Genomic DNA, 22,248 nt, shown 5'->3' with positions numbered 1-22,248 from the left:
ACAGAGCCAGGAGTAACCCCTGAGTACTGCTGGGTATGGTCCAAAAATCCAATAAATAAATAAATAAAAGTATTATAAATTATGGTGCCTTGTATTTAAAATTTCTAGAATTCCTGGACCACACAACATTTCATATTCTCTACCTATGTATCAAGACAAGGGCTTAGTGGCTACAAAGTTAAACGTAACAATCTTCACAGGCTTTCCTCTAAGGAAACTTTTTGGATCATTTTCAGCAGATTATTCATAGCAAGCAATACAAAATGAATTATTTGGGTCCTGCTTTGGGGGCAAGTTTTGGGGGCTGGGATGGAAACATTCAAAATATGGTGGTGAGAAGGTGTAATGGTGGTGGGATTAGTGTTGGAATATAAAATGTAATAAATTATCGTGAACAACTTTATAAAAATAAAATTAAATTCAAAATTATGGTGCCTCAAATATATATATATATAATTTTTAATGTAGAAAGAATATAAATAGATAATTTCTGGGGGCTGAAGCAATAGTACATCTTACATGCAGTTGAATCCAGGTTCAATCTCAGGTACCCTATATGTCCTCTGGAACTTGCTAGGAATGATCCCCGAGTGCAGAGCCAGGAATAAGTCATGAGCACCAATGGGTGTACCCGCAAAAATTAGATTAATTCCTCCAAGGTGACATGAAGATGGCATACAGGCATATGATAAAAGTAATGACATATGGGTCTGGAGAGATAGCACAGCAGGTAGGGCGTTTGCCTTGCATGCGGCAACCCGGGTTCGATCCCCAGCATCCTATATGGTCCCCTGAGCACTGCCAGGAGTGATTCCTGAGTGCAAAGCTATGAGTAATCTCTGAGAATTGCAAGTGTGACCCAAAAAGAAAAAAAAAAGACGATATCACTGCTTATCAGGGATATGTAACTCAAAACGAGAATATCTCATGCTAGTGAGAATAGTTTATATTATAAATTCCAGAAATAATGAAGTGGTGGCGGGGATATAGCAAAAATAGGAACTCTCATCATTGCTGGTGAAATTGCTGCTTAATTCAATCTCTTGGAAAATGGTCTGAAGATATAAATATTTAATATCTTAATATGTTAGAGTTTCTATATGACCCTGCAATTCCACTTATGGGCACCTAGTCTGAGAACACAAAACAATACCTCAAAAGGATATATTCACACTTATGTTCATTGTTGCATTACTCACAATAGCCAAGACATGGAACAAAGGGAGTGCATAAGAGATCAGTAGAGAATGAAACTCTGGTACATACACACAACGGGATACTACTACTCAGTTATGACAAAGGATAAAATTTTGCAGTTTGCTGCAACTTTAATGGAACTGGAGGAAGTCATGCTAAGCAAAATGTATGAGAAAGAAGGAGATACCAGATATTTTACACTTTATGTAAAACATAAAGAAATAGAGCATCCTCATCTGACAAGGTTAATATGTAAGACAAATAAAGCACTTGTAAAACTTAACAAAAAGCAAACAACCCAATGAGAAAATGGGGAGGGCTGGAGAGTCAGTACAGTAGTTAATGCATTTGTCTTGCATGCAGTGGTCTCTGGTTAAATCCTAGGTAGTGCATATGGTCCCGAGAACATAGCCGGCAGTAATCCCTGAACACAGAATCAGAAGTAAGCCCTGAGCAACACTTGGTGGAGTCCCAAAGCAAAAACCAAAACAAAATTTAAAAATGGGAGAAAAAGAAGACATGTAGGTCAACATGTATTCACCATCATTTATCATTGGGAAAACATAAATCAAAGCAACAGTGAGTTGCTCGAGAGACAGTAGAGAGGGTAAGGTGCTAGCCGTGCATGCAGCTGGGAATCTGGGTTTGATTCCCAGAACTACATATAAGTTCCCCAATCTCTGTCAGGAATGACCCCTGAACACAGCCAGGAGTAAGGCCTGGGAACAGTAGGGCATAACCCAAAAACAAAAATGAAAGACAAACAAACAAACAAACAAAAACCCCAAACAACCCCCAACTCAAAATCATGAGGCATCACCTCACCTCACCTCACCAGTGAGGTATTTCCCTACGTGAGTGCGTGTGTGTAACCCAAAACCCCAAGAACTCTACTCCAAAAAGACATTTGCACTACTACGTTCACTGCAGCACTATTCACAATGACCAAAATCTGGAAACAACCCAAGTGTCCAAGAATAGATGACTGCATAAAGAAGCAATTGTATATATATACAATGGAATGCTACTCAGCTAAAAGACAAAGACCACACAACTTGTTGCTATATATTATTGATGGAATGGCAGGTATCATGCTGAGTGAAGTCAGCCAGGAATGGAGAGGGACATGATGAGAATGATCTGACTCATGTGTGGGATATAATGAAAACATTATAAGGAAATACTAAATGGCCAAAGGGAATCTGAGAACTGGTCTATAGAACTGAGGCTAGGAATGGGGCTGAGTGGATGGAATGCGGGGGATTCTGAAACAATGGTGGAGGAAAGCACACACTCTGGTGGTGGGTGTGGTACTGGAACTTTGTATGCATGAAGCCCTGTCGTTAAGAGAGGAGTATGGGCATGGTGCAGCAGCACCACAAGTACAAAATGAAAATGACAGTGGTAGAGAAGGTGTTGGGCACTCTGCTCCTGGGGAAGGTACATCAAAACCACAAATGTTAACATTAGTTTAACCACATTGCCTAAAATAATGAAAAAGTTAAAAATACTCAAGATTCAGGGGGCCAGATACTACAGTGGTTAGGGCCCTTGCCTTGCATGCAACTGACCTGGGTTTGATCCCTATCACCTCACACAGTCTCCCAAGCCTGTCAGGACTGATCCATAAGCACAGAACCAGGAGTAAGCCCTGAGCACTGTCCGGCGTGGACCCAAACCCCAAACAAACCAACAAAAATAATAGAGATTCAGAAAATAGCATATGTCGTTTTTATAAAAGGACAGACTATTCTTTATAGTGTTCTTTGGTGTGTGTCGTGCTGGGGTCGAACCTAGGACCTCATACATGCAAAGCAGGTGCTCCGCCACTGAGCTACACGCCCACCCCCAGCCTACAGAGGATTCCTGAATCAGTGCATTTTGTAACAGTGCATGCAATTAGTGAACAAATCAACCATCCTTCTCCTGACACACTTATTTACTTTGCAGGTAAGCTGTTTGGTACTGTGGCGGGGATTCTTCGTGGTACACAACACTCTGCACAATTCCATGAATTGGATTTAACAAATTTGGATCTTGGCACAATGACAGCAGGGTGTTGATCTTAGAGTCCAACAAATTATGCCTAAAACAAAGTCAACAGAAAAACTTCTTAAAGAACAGTAAATAAAAATATATATTAGAAAACATACATATATTTCATAGAAAAACAGTAAAAATGAAGGGAGATGAAGACTTTTTATTTTCTGGTGCTTTTCTGAAGTTTGTGTAAAGGAATGTGTGTGTCTGCTTTTTTTTGTCTTTGTCTTTTTGCATTCTGCTCATCAGAGGGAACCTGGTGGATATCAATTAGTATGGTCATACAACCATGTTTATATGGTGTCTGTGTGCTCAAAACAAGGCTCACTGTCTGCCACTCAGCATGCCTTTCTGCTGGTGGTTAATTCTGTTTAATAAGAAATTCTTACTGGGGGCTGGAGTGATAGCACAGCGGGTAAGGTGTTTGCCTTGCACGCAGCCAACGTGACCGACACAGGTTCGATACCCAGCACCCCATATGGTCCCCTGAGCACCGCCAGGAGCAATTCCTGAGTGCATGAGCCAGGAGTAACCCCTGAGCATCGCCGGGTGTGACCCAAAAAGCAAAAAAAAAAAAAAGAAATTCTTACTGAATAAGAAATCATACTGAGTAAAAATCAAACTGAATAAAATCATACTAAGAAAAGCAAAATTACTTTAAAGGAGGTAATGATATACACTTTAATTCAAAGTTAAAAGCAAATAACTATTTTTAATCTAGCTGTGCTCCATTAATTTAAAGTAACTCGAGAATCAATTATCTAAAATTCTGAAACTTTTTTTGGGGGGTGGTGGTTGGAAAGGAGGTGTTCAGGGTTACTCCTGGCTCTACACTCAGGAATTACTCTTGGCGGGCTCAGGGGACCTTATGAAATACCAGAGATCAAACCTGGGTCAGCAGTGTGCAAGGCAAATGTCCTGCCCACTTGCTGTACTATCTCTCTGGCCTTCAAATTCTGAAACTTTCAAATCAGATTAACAAAAAAGGAAACAACGATATAATTAAAAGCACTATGTTATTATATAGATTTGAAAACTTTGAAGCTACTATGATTTAAGCCCTTAAGTGAGAATAAAAATCATTTCCCACAAAGGTTAATTTTGTGTTATCACTGCATAGAAATACAAACGTTCTACTAAAAAGAATAAGAGGAAAGAAATTATAATAGGTACATGATTTAAATATATCAGTTGAACAGTTTGCTAAAAAGTGATGAAATGAAAAGTAATTATTATGATGAACTTCTTAATCTGTAAGCAAAAAGTTTGATTTCCCCCCCTAATAGGTCAAAACCAGTCTCCATACACATAAGCCCACTATCTGTAGTCACACTCCAGATTCCCCTTTTTACAACCAGAGTATCCCAGGTGATACTTTTCCAAGACCATTATACAGCATTTGATTTCATGAAAAATACAGTACTTGTTAAAAACAAAAGAAGATACTTACACAACAGGAAAAACTTTGGGGAAAACAACACTGGCTTCTGCCAAGTATTCATAAAGAATTCGCTGATCAAATTCATCTGTGGTATATTTTACCAGTGTAGCCTGACAAGATGCAAAAACAAACAAACAAACAAAATTTTTACTTAGTGGCTAAATAAGTAAATGTCTTGGTAAGAAGGAGTAGATGGCTTTCCTTTTGTGTTTTCAATATTTAAGGATTTCCTAAGAGTGAACTGGAGGGCCAGAGAGTGGGTAGGGTATTTGTTTGCATGCAATCGACCCAGGATCCCATATGATCCCCTGAGCACCACCAAGAGAGATCCTTAAGCACGCAGAGCTAGGAGTAAGCCCTGAACAGCACTGGGTGTAGCCCCCAAACAAAACAAAAACAAAAACAGGACTGGAATGAAGCACACACACACACACACACACACACACACACACACACACACACACAACCCAACAACAACAAAAACTCTCAAGAAGCAACAAAAACAAAAGTGGATTGGAATGAAACACAAACACACACACACACACACACCACCACCACCACCACCAACAACAACAACAACAAAAAACTCTCAAGAAGCAACAAAACCAAAAGTGGACTGGAATGAAACACACACACACACACACACCCAACAACAACCCAAACAAAAACAAAAAACTTTCAAGAAGCAAGAAACCTTACTAGAACAGTAAGAAGAAGTGCTTGGATCTTCGGATCAGTAAGTACTTCTTCATCCAAAAGAACATTTGATTCAGACACTGAAACTTTACGTAAATGTGGGTGCTGTTGTGATGAGGAAATCCTCGGAGTTTCTGCAGTGAGATATAGACTAACTTATCATCTGTATTAACATTTCATTAATAGCATTTGATTTATTTATTATTATTTTAAGATTTTATTATTGAATCACTGTGAGACAGATCCTTACAAAGATGTTAATGATTAGGTTTTAGTTATGCAGTGTCATTAATAGCATGTTAATATTCAACAGCTTTTTAGCTGAGATTTAAAATATCAAAACAAACATGTAGAATTATAATTTGTCTATACAAAAATTTTTGGCTAACTACCTACAATACTATACACTATACATGATTTTCCCCATAGATTTAAGGATAACTCATTTTAAGGACTATAAAGCTTATCTTTTGAAAAAACAGTAAATGTTTCTGTATTTCACTCCAATGATTCTAAAGGCTAATAAGCAAATAATAACTCAAATGTACTCCCCATCATAATTTCAAAGATGTATGTAAATTATTGTTTCTCACCCATTTCATAGTCAGTTTCTGCTACTCTTCTCATTTTGGGGGGTGTTGTGATCCCTGATTCCATTTCTTGCCTTTTAGGAGCCTTTGTGTCTGATATCAAGTGATCAAAACTTTTCCTGGTTCCTATAAATAAAAATTACAAAATATGGAAATTCATTAAGCACAAAGTCTGTGAATAGGTATATACTAAAAAGAAAATATACAAATTTATTCATTAACTTAAGGATTCCAAGAAAGCTCAAACATCTCTTGGGAAGAGTTTCTCTCCTATAATCTCCATTTTCTTAATGCATTTGATCCCTTAACTTTCCATTTCAGGACAAGTGTGATCCAAAATAAATTGAGATTACTATTTGCAAGACTAGAGGGAAACCAAACTCCACCAACAAGTACAAGATTTGATCACAATTGAAGGGTATGCGCTGTCCAATAGCAATAATAAACTATATGAACTATCTTTTTAATACTTAAGTAATCTTGATGATGCCAATAATCAACCTTTATTATTAAGAGGAATTCCTAAACGCAGGCTAAATTAAAGGTTGTTTGGGGTGGGGATTAGGGTTTGGAGCCACACCTGATGGTGCTCAAGGCTTATTCCTGACTCTTCACTCAGGAATCACTCCTGACAGGCTCATGAGACCAAATGGGTGCCAGAGATTGAACTGGCTGGGCCATGTACAAGGCAAACATTTTTATCTGCTGTCCTATTGCTCTGGTCCCAGAAGCTTGATTTTTAAATTTTTGTTTTGGGACCACATCTAGCAGTACTCGGGGCTTAGTCTTGGCTCTGCACTGAGGGATAACTCCCTGTGGGCTCCAGGACCATATATGTTGCCGGGGACTGAACCCAAGTTAGCCACATGCAAGGCAAGTGCCCTGCTCCCTGTACTATCACTCTGGCTTCAACACTGTCATTTTTAAAAGTAGAAGTAAAGCCAATATAACTAGAGAAACAGTTAACATCAGACTTTCATTTAAATTTTTGGGTCTGGGAAAGTTAGCTCAGTGGTAGAGTGAATCTTGCATATTTCGGCCAGGCTCAAGGCTCAATCCCTGGTGTTCTCTTTCCCTAGTCACCCCCTTAAATCTATCTTCAAGAAGCCCTTGAACTTCCTAAAAACCAATTAGTGCTTTCCATACTACATTAAATGAGGGTACCATTTTCTACTTCTAGTTTTCCTATCTTTCTCACTTTTTTATTCATTCTGCATTCTTCCTGGAGATCTTTTACTGTCATGGCTTCAACTCTGAATAAGTTGATCAATTCTAAATCTGTGATGTCTTTCTTTGAACTTGATATATCTTTTATTTATACCATATTTGCTTCTAGAATCCTGGACATACAAATGTAATAGCAACCAACCTAAATTTAGTATCTAGTATAAATATATAACTTTCGGTCTTAAGACTGGAATGACTATCCAGATTTTAAAACTAGAAACTCCTGCCATCCTTTAAAACCTCCTTTCCTACCTGCCCCAAACTGTTTTGTCCACTCTACTTCAGAAATCTAGCTGAACCTCTCCTTTCTCCTATTTCTCCTCCCAGTAGTATTGACCTCACTTTGACCAACTTTCACTTATATTTCTGTATCTATCTTTTAAATGACTCCCTTGCCAAAAACTCCTTATTCCTCCACACTGTTGTCAGAAAATCTTTGCTAAAAATAAAATTTAATAATGTCTCTTCTCTACTTAAAGATCTCTGTTGGACTTTTGTAAAAGTTAAATCTCTTACCAGGACACAGAAAAGTTTTACACATTTAGCTCTAACTTCTTGCAATCTCATTTTCTACCCAATGGCCTCTCCAGACTTTTCTTTATATACAATATCCTTCTTCTCACGAATACATGCCTTCCTTAGCCTGTGTCTACTTAAGAAACAGGCATTAAAATTTAAAGTCCCAGTTCAAATATTATTTCCTCTGTGTAGCTTTCCCTATTTTTTCTAGAATGTTTCTCCTCACGAAGATATATTACTTCAAAAGCACCTCTGGGGGTTGTTATAATCAGATGATTTTAAGTCCTGGTTACTAAGCTATAAGCAATTCAAGGATGAAACTTATATTTTTGATCTAGCTCATGAGTTAAAATTAATTTAGCACTGCGTTTTTCTTTAAAGTTAATTTTTCATTTATAACTTCCTTCAAATGGAAACCCAGAATTACAAAACACAAAGTACCCTGGAAAAAACTAGGCCAAAATATAAATGGTAAGAAAGTCAAACAAAAGGCGCCGACCTATGCTACCAGTAACATTTGTGATTTCAATTTCTTTCCTGATTTACTGGGAGGTTATTTCACAATTGATTGTTCATGGATATTCTTGTGAATATAAATAGCTTCCCAACACCTAAAATATGCGATATAAATAACTGAAACCCACTGAGCTATTCAAGAGTCTAGTAACTGAATTACGGGGTACCAGTGCATTTCAAAAGGGAGTATAACTTTCGTTATATTGTGTAAGTCTGCCTCTGTATTTACTGTACGGCAAGATGGAATCTGTGGGTCCTTTTACTACTTACGGTTTGTGAAAAGGGAAAGAGCTTCAACATTTTAAGCATCCTCCTCATTGACAGATGTTGATCTGTAACTGAGCAACCTGAACTTTCAAGAACTATCTTTTGATAGTAATCCAAGAACACAGCAATAAGAAAATCTTACCTTTTTGTCTTTTCAAAGAAAAGATGATAAATGGTATTGTTTGTAGCTTTATGCCAAACTGATGTATTTTTCTCTCAATTGACAATTTTGGGAAGTATGCATCATTAAAGATCCTGAATCTAAGTGCAACAAGACACATCTTTCCTATTGGGTATCTAATGTCTACTCCCATTTCCCTGCTCCTTGGCTAATACAGAACAAACCAAGGAGAGTCAGAGGATCAGTCTATGATTAGAATAAAACTGTTCAAAATACCATTTCCATTCCTCTATCTTAATCAACATGGCATAGCTGATATAGCATAGTGTCACTTATAATTTGCATTGAAAACTGCTACATCAAAAAGAGGGATTTTTTTTTTGGATAATCTTAAGCAACTTCAATTAATTTCCAAGAGTGACAGTATCTGACCATTTAAAAAAGTAATTCTAAAAAGTTCAACATAATTTAGATAAACTAACCAAGCAACTTCTTAGTGTTGGCCTGAGAAGGCTGCCCCATGTCCAAACTCATGGATTTCCTGGCTCGGGGACTGGTCTGGCCCACATTTGGATAGGTGGCTGTAAGGTACCCTTCAGAACCTTTGGGAGAGGACCATGGCTGAGTCTCCTTTAGTGTCCTGAGAGATTTAAACAATTGAAAAGAATTAATTAATGTGGTGACAAATATAACCATTGTTTACCCCTCCCAAGTGGTTGTCCTATTTTCCATTGACAGTAGTCAGTTATTTGAATCTGTACACAGTGTAAGGTACAAACTTACACTATGTACAGATACATAGTGTATTTTGCATATAAACTCTGTTTTCTATCAACCGTTTTGGCATGGTATCTGATACATAGCAGGTACTCATGGAATGCTGAACAGAACTATTCCGAATATTTTTTTGAGGGGAGGGTATACCCGGCAATGTTCAGGGGTTACTCCTGGCTCTTCACACAGGAATCACTCCTGGTAGTGCTTGGGGGACCATATGGAATGCCAGGGATTGAACCTGGGTCAGCAAGTGCTTTACCCACTGTACTATCTCTCTGGTCCCACACACACTGATTTTTTTTTTTTAAATCAGGGAAAATAAGAACTAAACAGGCAATTATAGTTTTGGTTTAAAAGCCAAGAAAATCAACTCAACTTAGATTTTAACCGGAGAGTACAGGCAAACTCACTTTCTTTGTTCCCTAATATAATGGGAGCATTTCAAAGAAATTTAATCACAGGAATGAAGAAAAGATTTTAGAAAACCAAGTAGGCCTAGAAAGTTTGTGCATATACTGTTAAAATATCAGTGGGACATTGTTGGGGGCTTTTAATTTTAAAAATGAGGATGCTGATAAATCGAATGATACTGCTCTATAAATACAAGATCACTCAACCATCAAGACTATACCTAAAAACCTAAAGATATTTTTACAGGAAAAATATCTCCAAACTGTTATTTTCATGCAATTTCTCCACAATGAGCGAAAAATATAATACCCCAAACCAAAAGGCATAATTTGATTATGTAATCTGTATTTTGCTGCATATAATTTTAATAAGTTTGGTGTGATATGTTTTTTTCAAATCTATATGGCTTACTTCTCTATCATGAAGCATGTAATGTGACATATTTTATGTTGGTTTTCATCAAGACCCTCCCCTGCAACCCAGATTATTAGGATAAACTCTTTTCATTATTCACTGGTTTGTGTTTAAAAGAGGAAAACTAATGTTAACAGTAGCATATTAGAAGAACAAGTATGCCACTACTGACCCATATAAGATAATGTACACTTATGAAGTGAATACTGAATTTCATGTTATTCCAATATTATCTTTACTTTTTGGTCATGCTCAGGATTTCTTGGACTGGCAGTGTTTGGAGAACATTAGGGGGTAAACCTAGACTGGGGACATGTGGTGCCAGAGACTGAACTCAGGGCCTCTCACCTGCTAGGCATGTGCCCTACCACTTGAGCTCTACCACCCAGCCCCTAGATAGTTTTAAGATTCTACTATTACCTTTTGGATTACTCTGCTGGCTAACTCTATTAATATGGAAGACAAGTCCTGACCATAACTGTGGGAGAAAATTTCATTTACCTATAGCTAGGGTTGCCATGATGAATAGGGTATGTATCCATTGGAACACTTTCCATTGAGATATCAGTGAGAAGAAGAGACTTTCTATGTTTTAGGCTACAGCGACTTCGAACCTCCTCAGACACTGTGAGTAAAGCTAAAAGGAAAAATGGCATATTAAAAAATGAAACAAATCACTGTGTCACTTAAAATAGGATACATTTTAATAATCTTTGAAGAGGAAAAGAGTTATTAAATATGCATATAGAGAGCCCTATTATATGAAATTTAAAGATACAAAACATTTAGAATTCCTTGCTCTGCGAGAAGAGCACTCCACCCACACCCAGCTTCCTCTGGCATACAAACCGCCCAGCTCCATGACTAATCTCAGAGACACCATGATGAAGCATCCGTTTCCTGGCTCCTGAAATGCACAGCCATGTATGTGAAATATGGATATCTCCAAATTTCACAGCACTGACAGCCCAGTAGGAGCACAGCAATTTAGACAGGAAAAGTTGTGCAGGGTGAAAACAATAGCACAGAAGGCTCAACTAGTACCTAATAGCTCGGTAAAACCTCATACAATGAGTTCAGTAACACCAATGTGAGATAGATGTTGTAACAAGAAATATGATGTAAATTTGTTTGTGTTTGCTAAGGAGGCAGGCTTGTAGTGTGGGTGGGAAACTAAGGACACTGGTGGAGGAAAGGTCAGAATAGTGGCATTGGTGTTGGAAACATTACCTGAAACAACTATATTATGAATAACTTTGTAAATCACGGTGTTTAAATAAAGCTTCAAACTTCAAAAAAAAAAAAGAAAAATCATTTGGACAGACTTTCTATCTTAAAAGAACTTAGGACTTCTTTCAGAAGACTGCATCAAAATATGAAATACACAAAAAGTTAATTATACCCTTGTATTTGCTGCGTGCTTTAATAAATATCTAATTCAACCAACACAAAAAGTTATCAAGGGATGTACTATAAAGTTGACTTTTTTTTTTTTTTTTTTTTGCTTTTTGGATCACACCTGGAGATGTACAGGGGTTACTCCTGGCTCTGCACTCAGGAATTACTCCTGGCGGTGCTCGGGGGAACATATGGAATGCTGGGAATCGAACCTGGGTCAGCCACATGCAAGGCAAATGGCCCTACCCGCTGTGCTATTGCTCCAGCCTATAAAGTTGATTTCTTAGATAAGGAAAAATAGTCTGAGCCTTTAAGGATTTGCTAATGGCTAAATGATTCAAACAAAAAAGTTGCCATGAACCAAAGTCTGCTATATTGGAAATCAGCATATTTCATCAAGAACTATTTTCAAGTATTCTGTTATATGCATATATTGTGATGAGTGGAGAAATTCAAATCAGGTCGGATGAACAAGTAGGGGGAGTTTAATGAAATGGTAGGGATGGGACAAGCAGCAGAAAAAAACAGTAACAGGACAGCATATTAAGGAGATAGCAAGTAGATTGATTAGGTTAAAATAGTCCATCTATTTAAATAAAAACAAAGCTCATAAAATTTAGAGAAAGGATGACAGAAAGAGGGTTGCTTAAAAGTCCAGACTGCAAGGCTGAGAGGCATTTAGATTTTATGACAGACAAATGGGAGCCACCATCTTTGAATCAAAGGTAACAAAAGGAACACATTACAGATCATAATGCAAAATTCTTTCATAAGGAGGATTTTGGGCAAATATTCTACCATGACAGGACAGGATCTTAAACGCTATACCACCAAGTAATCAGTTGAAGGAATCAGACTCAAGCAATAAGACTCATAAATAGTTGTATCTTTTTGGTATTCCTTAGGTACAAATGCGGTTAAGATTGATTTAGTCAGTTTTGTATTTTTACCTGCTAAGTAAGCCACGCTCTGTGTATTCACTTCAAATTTGTCACAATTTCTATGTTTGTTAACCAGAGTTAGTAGTGTATGCAAAATTCTGACTGTTCTTGCAACAATGGCAGGTGAAGGATGCCTGTACCCTACAAAAAAGAAAGAAGTTAATTTTTCTTTCATCAAATATTTGTGGATTTCTTATTCTGCAGATATTCCATTAACTCGTGTAGGAAAGATTAAAAAAAAACACCCAGACAAACCAACTATATATTGGAATTCACCTTAAGATACCCTTTGGAAATCTGGCTTTATTGCTTAAAATTTATTTTGTTTAAAAAAATAGTAACAGAAGTGCTAACCTCACAGCCCAAAGAATAAAATTGATTAGAAGGCAAATTCAATTATGGTGTAGCTATTAATCACTAATGGAGACATTACTGGGCCCGCTCGAGCAAATCGATGAACAACGGGAGGACAGTGACAGTGACAGTGACTATCCTATTTTATTTTTTGGTTTTGGGCCACACTTGGCAATGCTCTGGGGTCACTCCTGGCTCTGCACTCGGGGATCACTCAGGCTGTGCACAGGGGAACACATATGATGCTGGATGTTGAACAGGGATTGGATGCATACAAGACAAGTGCCCTTCCCATTATGCTATCGTTCCGGCCCCTATTCAATCTCTTTTTAATGCTAAATTAATTTTATGTATTCATTCATATTTTTTTCCTTCCTTCTTATTCCCCCTTCATTTGTTGCTGCTGCTGCGACGACCTGAGGCTACACACCTGCCCAGCTGGGATGTGTTCTGGGACCACACATTAGATTTGCAGCACTTGCACACTTGGCTAAGTTTATAGTCCATGTAGCTGCAGTCCTCTCCAAGGTCACCTTCTCAGGTGAGGTACAAAAATTGTGGTGGTCGTGTGTTGCCATGGATTGCTGCAGTGCTCACAAATATATTCACCAAAGGTCACATCTCCTGGCCATGGCATTCACACATCTTTTTGGATGGAGATTCCAGGTTACTCACCCCTTTTTTTGTGGTGCTTACGCATGCCTAGCTGCAGCGCAGCTGGAAATGTATTTTGGCATTACACACACAGACACACACAATCCCCCCCCCCCCCCCCAAAAAAAAAACCCAGGCTCAAATAACAAACAATGCTGTCAGGATTACACTCAGCACATGTGGAGCACCAAGGATTTGAATTAATAAACTAATCTTGTTAACTGGTGTCTCTGGCCATGACTGTTTCATGTTAATAATTAAAGTGAACACACAATGAAATTGGCAGTGAGGAGTATAGCCGGTCAGAAAGTAAGTGAGGAAGCTCTGAGTAATAACTAAAATCACTGCTAATCGCAATATAGAAATCTGGAAGGGTGAGGGTGGGGTACCAGAAAGGTGAAGTTGTATGATGTGTAATAATATCAATAAAAATTATAAACTGAAGAAAATCTGTGATGAATTTTTTTGGGGGGGCCACACCTGGTGTGCTCAGGCCTTACTCCTGGTTCTACACTCACGGTCACTCCTGGCATGCTTGGGGGTCCATATGGGGGTATTGGGGATCAAACCTAAGTGGCTACGTACTTGCAAGGAAAATGCCCTGCTTGATGTAAAATTTCTTCAGTCCCTGTGATGAATTCTTTAAGACATCATTTTCCATATAAATTAATATAATATCTACATAACATTTATTTTAAAGGTTGTAGTTTTATAATAAAAAGAAAATTATGCAATATAATTAATAGCTATAAGGAAGTTCAGTACTTACAAATCTTTTCTTCCCCCACATTTTTTTTTGTTTTTGGACGACACCTGGGCAATCTCAGGGGTTACTTCTGGCTCAGCACTCAGGTATTACTCCTGGCAGTAATAACTTTGCACTAGTTAAAGTGCAAAGTTTAACTTTGCATTGGGGATACTGGATTGAACCTGGATCTGCTATGTGCAAGGTAGACACCCTACATGCTATACTATCACTCTGTACCCCACCAGAACTTAGGAATGATACAAGAATCAACCATTGCTTTTTAAAGATACTTGATGTGGAAATCAGACTATACTTATTAAACAAAACATAACTCACCAAGACAGATATAGTTTGTAGCCAATTTATTCCTTGTATTTCTAGATTCTCAAGAGTATTTCATGAAAATATTCCAATACAAGACAATATCTACCTTTTGTGTGTGTGTGCCACACCCGGCAACACATGGGGGTTACTCCTGGCTCATGCACTCAGGAATTACTCCTGGTGGTGCTTGGGGGACCATACGGGATGCTGGGAATTAAAGCCAGGTTGGCCGCGTGCAAGGTAAATTCCCTACCCGCTGTGCTATATCACTCCAGCTCCAAGACATCTACCTTTTAAGAGGTGTCCAACTAGTGCAAAGTTAAAATTAGAGTTGAAATTGAGTCCAACAAAATGATCCATTTGCTTGCAGTGCCATTCCAGAGGATTTCGGATTGCCATAAATACTTCCTCCGGACTCTATCAAATATAATGAGATGGTTAATTTGGGAGAGGAGATGGTAGAGCGGTTGGTGATAGTTCACATAAAGCTTTCCTGAGATGATCACTTACTGTTTAAAAGCTAATATAAGATATATATTCATTCCAGTTGTAGTTATTTTTAGACAACTACAGAAAACCAAAGAAGAATATTTAAGCTATAAAAAATACAGTAATGTAAGGGAGAAATACATAATGTCCAGAGATGTGACTTAGCATATAACACTTACCTTTAATGTGTGTAGCCCTTGTTCCTTGATCCATGGCATCACAAACACACACACACACACACACACACACACACACACAACCCCAAAGCATAAATGATAAAGATGATGGAAGATTACATTGCTTTCATTTAAAATGCAAAATAAGACCTTGGACGGTAAGCTCAGTGGTTGAATATTTATGAGGTCCTTTTTATCCAAAAAGATAAAATTTATATTCTGGTCTTTTTTATTGTTTTGGATGTTGGGATTGAATGTAGGGCTTCACTGCCATGGCAATGTTTTAAAAGTTGTAAACATTGCTGCTTTAAAAAAATTTGTTTTTGGACCATACCCAGCAGTGCTCAGGACTTATTCCTGGCTCTGTGCACAGGGGTCACTCCTGGAGGAACTCGGGGGATGATATGGGTGCTGGGGTTCGAACCTTGGTCGTCACATGCAAGCCAAGTGCTCTAGCTGCTGTACTATCTCTGGCTCCATGCACTGTCGTTTTAAAATAAGGTCATTTATTAAATTGTAGCTGATATTTTGTGTATTGTTGGTGACCAAACATTTAGAGACCAAAAGGTTCAGATTTACTGAGTGCCTGCAGTATATAATTTATGGTACATTACTGTATTGAAATTCTTTTTTAATTTTTCAGGGGGCATTACTAGCAGTGTGGTACCTGGGGCCATGCAGTACTATGGATGGAAACTCAGGGCCTCACCCATGCAAGTTAGGCTCCAGTCTTTTAAGCTATTTTCCTGGTTTTTACAAAAATACATATACATGCAGGCTACATTCGGTGATGCTCAGGGGTTACTACTGGCTCTGCACTCAGGAATTGCTCTTGGAGGTGCTCAGGGAATCATCTGGGATGATGGGGATAAAACACTCGTGTTGGCTGAGTGCAAAGTAACTGCCTTACCTCCTGTAATTATTTTGTGGCCCCTATACTAAAAACTTTTAAAGCAATTCTATGCAGTTGTAATTAACTCTATTTCACAGTCACTCATTGTTTGATAAATAAAATCATTTTACAAATACTTATCAAATAATTACTATGTATCTTTGACGTAACAGGTGTAGTTCTTGATTCTGAAAATTTATCAGGGAACTAAAAACAAAAATTTACCTACTTGGGTAAGTTTCGGGCTGGAGCGATAGCACAGCGGGTAGGGTGTTTGCCTTGCACCCAGCCAACATGGCTGACCTGAGTTCGATTCCTTCGCCCCTCTCGGAGAGCTCGACAAGCTACTGATAGTATCTCGCCCGCACGGCAAAGCCTGGCAAGCTACCCAGCACGTATTCAATATGCCAAACACAGTAACAAGTCTCACAATGTTACTGGGCCTGCTCGAACAAATCGATGAACAACAGGAGGACCATGATGGTGACCGTGATGGGTAAGTTTTACATTTTAAAGAGGGATAATAAGGATTTTATTTGTTTTGGGGCCACACCCAGCTGTGCTCAGGGCTCACTCCTGGCTCTGCACTCAGGGATCACTGCTGGCAGGTATGTGGTATCAGGGAATAGAACTCGAGTCAGCCACATACAAGGCAAACGCTCTACTCACTGTATTATCACTCTAGCCCTGAAAATGAGGATCTTGAAACTCAAAAATGCTATGTAACTTGCCCAGGATAATTACAGAATTATGGGAGGTGGGTAAGGCTCAGGAATTTGAATTTTTTAAAAAAGAAACTCAGTGATTTTCTTTTGCAGAGTTTTTTGAAAAAAAAAAAAAAGAACTAAAGATGTTCATTCTTTGGTTTGTCAAGATTTGTACCTTTAAGGGAACAAAAATTAAAGTTCTTTCCCCAGCAAATTTCAATTACACATTACACTGTCCTCCCATTGTTGATCGATTTGCTCGAGTGGGCCCAGTAACGTCTCCATTTTTTGAGACTTGTTGTTAGTGTGTTTGGCATATCAATTACATGTAGGCGAGATACTCTCGGTAGCTTGCCAGGCTGTCTGAGAGGGGCGGAGGAATTGAACTCGGGTCGGCCATGTTGGCTGCGTGCAAGGCAGAATGCCCTACCGCTGTGCTATTGCTATCTGGTAGAATGAACAAATAATATTTGGGGGATGGAGTAATAGTACTGTGAGTAGGGCATTTGCCTTGCATGCAGCTGACTTGGATTCAAACCCCACCATTCCCTTTGGTCCCATGAATACCACCAGGAGTAATTCCTGAGTGCAGAGCCAGGAGTAACCCCTGAGCATTGTTGGGTGTGACCCCAAAAGGCAAACAAATAACAAAAAAAACCCCAAATAATGTTTGGTTTGGCTAGAACGATAGCAGAGCTGGTAGGGCATTTGCCTTGCATGTGGCCGACCCGGGTTCAATTTCTCCGTTCCTCTCAGAGAGCCCAGCAAGCTACCAAGTATCCCACCCGCATGGCAGAGCCTGGCAAGCTACCTGTGGCGTATTTGATATGCCAAACAGTAACAACAAGTCTCAACAATGGAGACATTACTGGTGCTTGATCGAGCAAATCAATGAACAACAGACAGTGACAGTGAATTTTATTTTTTTTGGGGGGAAGAGGGGTGCACATTCAATGGTGCTTAGGACTTATTCCTTGTGGTGCTCAGAACTGAACCTGGATCAGTCACATGTAAGGCAAGAATCCTACCTGCTGTACCCCTCTGGTCCCTGACAAACAAGGTATCAGAGCAGGGATTTTCATAGTTAAAAACTATGCTCCTATTCTCTTTTCTTTCTACCTCAGCTCTATTAATTTCACTTTGAGGAAATCTCTATACCCTTAGGTACCTATACTTTAGTACTTAAATTCCTCTTTTCTCCTAGATTCCATTTTTCTTCAAAGACAAAAATAAACATAATTTCATACTGTTATATTACTTCTCTTTACTGTGTGAAACAAAATTCAACCTCGGTAAGGGTTAATAAATGTTAAGGAAGTGCTAATGGCATATTTTAGGTCTGATTAGGCAAAATAAAAATGAATACAATTAAGTATCCAAAAGTTTCCTTTAGACTCTCCAACCTCCTTATCTGTTTCTTATTATTTCTATATTTTCATTAGTGCTAGTACTCAATACAAATAAACCTATATTTATATAATACCTAATATCTAAAATTTATATATGAATTGTTGAGTGGAGGATGTTAATCTTTATTTTTGGGTTATAAAAAAATTACAGGTGCTGGAGATATAGTACAGCAGATAGGGCGTTCGCCTTGCACTTGACCTACTCAGGTTCAATCCCTGGCATCCTATATGGTCTCCAAAGCTTCACAAAGAGTAATTCCTCAGTACAGAGCTGGGAGTATGCCCTGAGCATCTCTGCATGTGACCCAAAAACAAAACAAAAAACAAAAAATAATTACAAATAATGAGTGTGTAGTACTTGTATAGTGCCTGACATGGTGGTTAATGTTGCCCTTAAAGTTATTATTTATTGCTATTTAGGTTATTAGTATGGGTAAATACTGTTTCCTGCTATTTCAATATAGAAAATACACACTAATGTTTACATTTTTTGTCAATTGGTGAGTAAAGATAAAATGCATATTAGAAATTCACATTTATTTATGAATCTCTTCTGATTTAAAAGAGACAATAAAAAGCAGAGAGAGAGAGGGAGAGAAAGAGGGAGTGAGAAAGAGAGGGAAGGAGAGAGGGAGAGATGGAGAGAGAGAGAGGGTGAGTGACAGGGAGGAGAGAATGCTGGGATCAAATTGCCTCCTGAGCACTGAGCTAGGAGTAAGCCCTGACAATTACCTGGTGTAGCCCCCAAACAATACAAAACAAAACATGAGAGGAGATATTCCTAAACAAAGAAACGCCATTGCTTACCTTATCATTGAATATCCGAAGACTGTCTAGGGTGTGCAGGTTTTGTTCGAGAAGTGCAGTGCCTGCTGAATACAAGTTGACCTCATCCAGCTGCAGCACAGCCACAGCTACCCAAAAGAGGGCTTTGTGGAGAGGGGAGTCCTGACAAGGGAGATGAGTTTCAAGTTAGTAAGACGAACAGCAAAGCGTTTCCTTCTACTGCACTATAACAAGAAACATATTGTACTTCAATTTATGCAAGTTTTCTTGCAAGGGGAAGGTAAATAGACCAGCAAGTTTTATTCTAATCCATGTGTTACTAAAGGCACTATTAGCCTGGGACAGGGAGACGGGGGGGGGGGGGGGGGGGGCGGATAGCTCAGGATTTGAATGCATGTCTTACAGACATAAGAACCCAAGTTCAACTCCCTGCAAATAATGGTCTTCCAAGCATAATTGGAGGACCTCAGCACCACCAGGCCTAACAGTGCTGTATTGCTCAGGCCTATTATTGAGCCTTTTCAGCCCAGTTGCTTGAGAAATGGCACAAGAGGTCCCTGGATCCTCTGAGCACTGCTTGTAAGGCCTCTGAGCATCCCTCCTATCCCCTAAGAAGAAACTATTAGCCAACCTGAGAAGCTTAGCACCCAGCAATTTTTTTATTCTTTATTTTTTACCAAAGTAATCTTCTTTGCTTCTGCTTATTGCTAGTGGCAATATTATATATATATATATTTTTTTTCTTTTTTGGGTCACACCCGGTGATGCACAGTGGTTAGTCCGGCTCTGCACTCAGGAATTACCCCTGGCAGTGCTCAGGGGACGATATGGGATGCTGGGAATCGAACCCGAGTCGGCCACATGCAAGGCAAATGTCCTACCTGCTGTGCTATTACTCTAGCCCCACAATATTCTATGTTTTTAATGTAGATTTTAAACATAAATTCCTTTAACCTCTGTTTTCCTACTACTCTAGTCTATTAAGACTAAATCTAATCTTCTCTGCATACTCCCTGGTCTAATCTTCAATCCACTATGCATACTACCTATGAATGAGTCAAGTATTGCTTTTATTACACTGCTTGGAAATATATATATATACATACATTTCACAAAAAATTTTCTGAAGGATGTTGACTGTAATATTACTTGTATTTAGTTGTCTACCCTTCCCCCAAAGGCTGCCATCATTTTGCAGTAATGTTTATTGAAAATAGCTCATTACAAACAAAATAAATTTACGTATAAAGTCTCTGCAATGCAAAAGATTTTTTTCCAAGAGGCTGGGGAGGACCAAGCTAACCAAGTCTGTGTGGCTGCAGGAAGTAGGGGTGCATTTAGTTTTTATAAACCTTCCCACTCATTCTCTGACATTTCTCCATTTCAACTTAAATGGTCTACCCATCACCCCTTCATTGTCTCAGCATTCTTTTTAAAATTATTATTTTGGTGGAGGATGGCTGGGCCACACTTGGCTGTGTTCAGAGCTAATGTATGGATCTGTGCTCAGGGATCACTACTGGAAGTGTTCAGGGAACCACGTGTGGTGTTGAGAATTGAAACCAGGTGGGCAGCATGAAAGCCAAGCAGTACCTTGCTATGAACTCAGGGATCACGACTGGGCAGGTCTCAAAGGAACATGGTGCTGGGGATTGAACCCAGGTAGGCTGCGTGCAAGACAACTACCTTAACTCTTGTACTGTCTCTCCCCTTTGCTCCCAGCATTCTTTATAATCCTGCTACTGTTAAGTTTGCTGCTCAAGAATCTCTTCCTGTCTCTATCCTAAAATCCATTCCATCTCTTTAGCTTTACTTTAGACTCTAACCTTTTCTACTTTGCATACAAGTCAAATGCCCTACCAGCTTTACTATCGCACTGGCCCCAATTTCTTATCATTCTTTTTTTTTTTAAATGTAGGAGTACTGCTATTTATTCAGTTACTGATTAGCTGATTGAATTGGGCATGAACTCTACCTTACTTTTTTTTCCATAATTTATTTTTTCTTCTTATATTTCTTTACTGAATCACTGTGGGAAAAGTTACAAAGGTTTCAGGTTTAACTCTTGGTCATACAATGATCAAACACCTTTCCCTTCACCAGTACTCATTTTTCACCACCAAGAACCCCAATAAACCCCTTTCCCACTCCTCCCAATGCCTGTGAGGCAGATGATTTCCACTTAACTCTTCTCTACATTGATTACATTCATTATTTCGACAAAAGATGCACCATTATTGTTTAGAATTCCCCCCCACCCCGCCACAATCAAAATTACTGAAAAGACATTGTGAAATACTTTGTTTTCTATAGCTGGTTATGAGAATCATGTAATCTCGGGTGGCCACAACAGCGGCCTTGCAATTTTGGATTTCTGCAAAGAGCCAGATAATTACAAAATTGGTTTCTGTGTGTCTGGTGTTATGGCTGTGCCGGAGAGCTGCTCGTGGGAGGCAAATTGTGACCTTGGTAGGGCGTGAAGGATGAGCCAGTACCGCCCCCCTTCCCATGAGACTGCAGTTGCCCCATAACCACTGGCTCATATCTGGTTTTCCTATAAGCTCTGAGGCGGTGGCCTCCTTGCTGCTGGGAGGGAAAAGGGCAGAAGGGAGCAACACCCTTTCCCTCCAAGGGAGGCATGGTGCCGTAGTTTAACGCATGGTCCATTCACTTTTCTGCTGCAAGCTGCTGGGCTCTGGAATAAGTCCTTTTGCATCTGGAGCCATGTCCCTGCCGGAGAGCTGCTTGTGGGGGGAAACTCGTGACCTCAGCCAGTACCGACCCCCTTCCCATGAGACTGCAGTTGCCCCATACCGCTGGCTCATACCTGGCTTTCCAGTAAGCTCTGAGGCGGCAGCCACCTTGTATGTGGTCCAGATGCATTTCTGCCAAAAGCCGCTAGGTTTCTAGATTTGTTTCTGAGTCTCTGGGGTCATGGCCGTTAATTAGCTTGATCAGGAGCCAGAGAGGCCATTTGTAGGCAGCGACTCGGGGTCTCGCTGGGATGGGGAGGAAAGGGCTGTTTCCACCCCCATCTGGTTAGGCCCTGCATGCCTTGTCACTGCAGGCCCAAACCTGACTGTCCAGTGGCCTCTGGAGGATGGTGGTCACCGGGCCGCCAAAGGGAACAGGACAAGGCATGAAACCTATTCCC

The 22,248-nt window shown here is 39.3% G+C and overlaps 1 protein-coding gene across 9 annotated transcripts in view; it reads right to left on the bottom strand.

Annotated features, from left to right (window-relative positions):
* NF1 (neurofibromin 1) overlaps window positions 1–22,248 on the bottom strand; it is a 300,188-nt gene that overhangs the window by 17,435 nt on the left and 260,505 nt on the right. For all 9 annotated transcript variants that reach the window (XM_056127967.1, XM_056127959.1, XM_056127961.1 and 6 more), the window contains 9 exons: window positions 19,116–19,256; window positions 14,926–15,052; window positions 12,565–12,696; window positions 10,718–10,853; window positions 9,097–9,254; window positions 5,968–6,090; window positions 5,378–5,508; window positions 4,688–4,788; window positions 3,141–3,283 (listed from right to left, as the gene is read on the bottom strand). In XM_056127967.1, coding sequence (XP_055983942.1) covers window positions 3,141–3,283; window positions 4,688–4,788; window positions 5,378–5,508; window positions 5,968–6,090; window positions 9,097–9,254; window positions 10,718–10,853; window positions 12,565–12,696; window positions 14,926–15,052; window positions 19,116–19,256 — 1,192 coding nt within the window. The remainder of the gene's footprint in view (window positions 1–3,140; window positions 3,284–4,687; window positions 4,789–5,377; window positions 5,509–5,967; window positions 6,091–9,096; window positions 9,255–10,717; window positions 10,854–12,564; window positions 12,697–14,925; window positions 15,053–19,115; window positions 19,257–22,248) is intronic.

This window comes from Sorex fumeus, unplaced genomic scaffold (assembly GCF_029834395.1).
Source record: "Sorex fumeus unplaced genomic scaffold, SorFum_2.1 ptg000063l, whole genome shotgun sequence".
NCBI lineage: Eukaryota > Metazoa > Chordata > Mammalia > Eulipotyphla > Soricidae > Sorex > Sorex fumeus.
The sequence above is the reverse complement of the archived record's forward strand: the minus strand, read 5'-3'. Positions and strand labels throughout refer to the sequence as shown.